Source organism: Chondrus crispus, genomic scaffold (genome assembly GCF_000350225.1).
Source record: "Chondrus crispus Stackhouse genomic scaffold, scaffold_119, whole genome shotgun sequence".
NCBI lineage: Eukaryota > Rhodophyta > Florideophyceae > Gigartinales > Gigartinaceae > Chondrus > Chondrus crispus.
Window position 1 is genome coordinate 238,183 of NW_005178981.1, and position 3,740 is coordinate 241,922.

Below are 3,740 nucleotides of genomic sequence, written 5' to 3' on the forward strand. Positions count from 1 at the left end.
CAGCTTTGTATCGTAAGCTTTGATACACACGTGGCTGTTGGGAAGAAGGGAGCCTATAACGGACGTGGCACGGGCGAGGATCGAGGCGTGGCAATGGAGACTGAATTTCAGAAGTGGTCCCCGGTGTGCTTTCCCAGCATGGAAACCACGGATTGCATCCTCGGATTGCAACCGGGGATTCCACTGCTGAGAGCGTAGCGTGGTGTGGCGCACAATCGATGATACTTCGAGAATCATCGGGGGTTGTCCTTTCAATGCTGGAATAATCCCAGCGCAGTCCATCGGGAGGCGGCGGTGGGGGGGGGGGAGGAGGAAAGGGGCGATGCAACGTCGTGGCTCGTGTCCAACGTGCGATTTTCTGTGTCGTATGTCTTGCTGGAAGAGAAGCAGATGTCATAAAGACATTAACGGGGACGGAATGCAGCTAGGTCGAAAGCAATACCAAAGTGGAATGAAAGATACAGATGGTCAAGGCGCGGCTGAGTGAGGATTGGTGCGACACAGCCAAGAATACTTACAAGAAAGAATAGGGGACGAGGATGTGTTTTTCTTCGGCATTCATTTTTGTAGCAGCCGCCCCGCGGGGATTTATCTCTTGAGGCAAGACACGTGAGGGGGTGGAATACGCACAAGGAGCGGGGGTGTCTTGGGTATGTGGCCGCGTCTCTGGCAGCAGCTTGTTCGACAGAGCGCATTCTCTGAGTGCAATAGGATTACATCTGCGGACACATCGTCTCTTGCGTTGATAAGCACGAGACGCTCATATGCCAAAAGGCACCCCTCCTCACTCCCAACTGGACGCAACGGTTGGAAATGTGGGAAAGGCTGAGAGCACGTTACGTTCATTGCGAATAAGCCCAAGTTGCGCCAAAAGTACTGCACTTAGGAGGATTAGTTTCTGAAAGTAGGAGACTTGTCCCAACGTCCTAGATCGCTCTGAGCGGCTCTGTGGCTGCCACCATCTTGTCCCCCCGTCACTGCTTCCCCTGTCCACGAGGGTTCCAACACCCGCCGCACATCCCTGAACTCCGCCTCCGCCATGGTCGCTTACAAACTCGCATTCCCCACGCTTGCGGGCAAGATGCTTTTTGTCCTCTAGTTTCTGCTTGAAAAGCTTCCCGAAGTTCATCGGTGATGTACGGAGCGTACGTGACCCTACTTGCTCGAATCCGGGCGCACTGTTTTCGATTCATGGGCTCGGAAGAGACCAGTCCCATGGAGCTCCCTCAAGCCCACGCCCTTACGTTCCGTCTAGCGCCCCACCTTGGTTCAGGCCCGCTTTTGTCCGCACCCCTCTCTCTGCTCTTCTTATCCGCAAAGCCTGACTGCATCGCGCAATGCACTCTCCCCAAGTGCTATGCAGGATAGCACGACTTAGAGGCCCCCAGAAGCGAGCAACGGCGTCCTCCCGTGGCCCTCCAGCCGCTTCCTCGTGGCGGGAGCTGTTCGCGGAGGTAGCAGTTGGCCACGTCGGCGAGGCGGAGCTAAAAGAGCGGGTACAGAAGCTGCTCAATGGCGTCGGGATTAACCTGCATCACAGGAACTGATGCTGCACCGCCTGAACGAGGTGCAGTTTCAACTACTCGCCGACGGGAACATTGGAGATGCGGTGTCACAGGCGCGCCGGGAGATTACGGGGCTGAGGGACTACGGTCGTGATACGATAGAGGTGATGAGGGGGTTTGCTACAGCTCTGCTTGGCGGAAGGGAGTGAGACGTGGGACCAAGGTTGGAGGAAAAGGCTTTAGTTGTTTGTAATGCGTGCTCATCGTGTGTTTGTCGTTCAGTAAATTTTTTTTGCGTGTTTCGAAGTGTGCGAAACGAATGGTGTCGGTAGAGTTTGAAGCGAGAGTGCAAATGCGGCTGTCGCCGCGCTACAGTACGAGCGAGATGGAAGGGTTCGACCTGAACAGGTGGCCTTCACGCCACCTGCATAGAGCATCGCCAATGGGACATGGGCAACCTATCATTCGTAAGGCATGTGTGCGGGCAGCGAGCGGGACGCTGTATCGAGGGACGAGGGAGAAAGGAAAGGGTGGAAGAGGGACGGACGTGGGAGAAGAGTGTCTGAAGAGGGTCACGGGCGACTCATTGGCATGTTGGCTTGAATGTTTGAAGGTCATTGCAAGAGCGGATGCGAGATTTCAACGTCACAGGAGTGATGGAAAAACTTGGACAAAGACGAGAAGAACGATAGAACGATACTGGTACAGTTGCATACGGCCGATCATAAGGCCAAAAGCCTCCCAGTGCTCCGTGGGGGAGGTTTCGACGGCTAGGTACAAAAAATCGCTGACGCGTCTCTCATCTTGTCAGACTTCGAATAATTGAACAACTGAACGGGGGTTGCCCTACATTTTGGACAACGCCAAAATAGCTCGGATAGCAAATTATTTGAAAACAACCGTATGGGGGAGGTGGGGGGGCGCAGCAGCCGCGAGGAAGGGCGCGGCTCTACAGCGCTGGGAGGGGCCGGCTGTGGACGCGGAGTCGTGCGGTGTGACGCGCGCGTCTCGACGGCGTGAGCGCGTGCCATAGACTCACGGTGCAGCGGGCGTCACGGGGTGGGGCGCGGCTCTACAGCGCTGGGAGGGGCCGGCTGTGGACGCGGAGTCGTGCGGTGTGACGCGCACGTGTTGACAGCACGAGCGCGAGTCATAGGCTCACGGCGCAGCCGGCGTCACGGGGGGTGGGGCGCGAATTTTGCGTTTTCGTGGGACAGGCGTCGGACACCAGCGACGGCGTCGGTCACCTTTATAATAATATAAAAAACGTCAATAAATGTTGCAGATTTCAATTGTATGTCGCCAATTTTTACAGCATACATCTACTTTACGGCGCGGGGGGGGGAGAGAGGGGGACGCACACCGTCTTTCAGCCCACAACTGCAGCTCTGTACCCCATTCCGCAGTACAGGGGGTGCCCCGTTTTAGCGCACACCAATTTAACGGATGACCCGATTTTGCGCACATAGGTCCGGGGTGCACGAAAAAGTATGATAAATTTCTAAACAGTACCTTTTGGCAACGGGAGGGGTCGGCCAGCTGAGTGGTATTGGATCTTGATCGGAGTCGTTGGAGCGGCGGTTGCCGGTTCCGCCTTTCCAGTCATGTCTATTGTCTTCTCAAGGGTAAGATCGAACGGATAATGATTTGTTCTCGGCGTGCTTTGGGTTATCCTGATTCTCGTCTCGTCTGTTTTTGCGATGTTCCATTGTTCTTGTTGCTAACCGTGTTTATGTCTACTGCATGTGGTTACGTTACACTTCGTATTGTCCAAACTCCAGGTCATTTTTGTCATAATGCGACCGGCAGATAACACTCCAGGGGAGATTCGGAAGTGGTGTCTCTACTTCGTTGCGATTGGGGGTGGTTCTTTCTTCGGCTACTTCTGTCAGTCGTCTGGATTGGGAATTAGTGGAGAGCGACTGACATTGAAACTGAGGCGGAGAAGTTTCAGAGCTATCTTGAGACAGGAAATGGGATTTTTCGATGAGACGAAGAACTCAGTGGGCGCCCTCACAACACGACTTGCCACTGAGGCCTCGCTGGTGAAGGGTGTAACTGGGGATACATTGGGTTTCATGTCGTTCGCTTTGAGCACAATTTTTACTGGGTTTGCTATAGCATATGAAGCGTGCTGGCGCGTAGCCCTCGTGGTCCCGATTATGGCTATTTGTGATGCATTGCAAATGAAACTGATGACAGGTTTTGACGCTGATTCGGAGAAGATGTACGCAG

At 54.4% G+C, this 3,740-nt stretch overlaps 1 protein-coding gene; it reads left to right on the forward strand.

Annotated features, from left to right (window-relative positions):
* Positions 1 to 1,546: 1,546 nt before the first annotated feature.
* Positions 1,547 to 1,821, forward strand: CHC_T00001928001 (hypothetical protein). XM_005712785.1 is given in 2 exon segments: positions 1,547 to 1,714; positions 1,715 to 1,821. The coding sequence occupies 1 exon segment, from the start codon at positions 1,547 to 1,549 to the stop codon at positions 1,712 to 1,714; it is 168 nt and encodes a 55-aa protein (XP_005712842.1). The 3' UTR covers positions 1,715 to 1,821.
* The last annotated feature ends 1,919 nt before the right edge of the window (positions 1,822 to 3,740 follow it).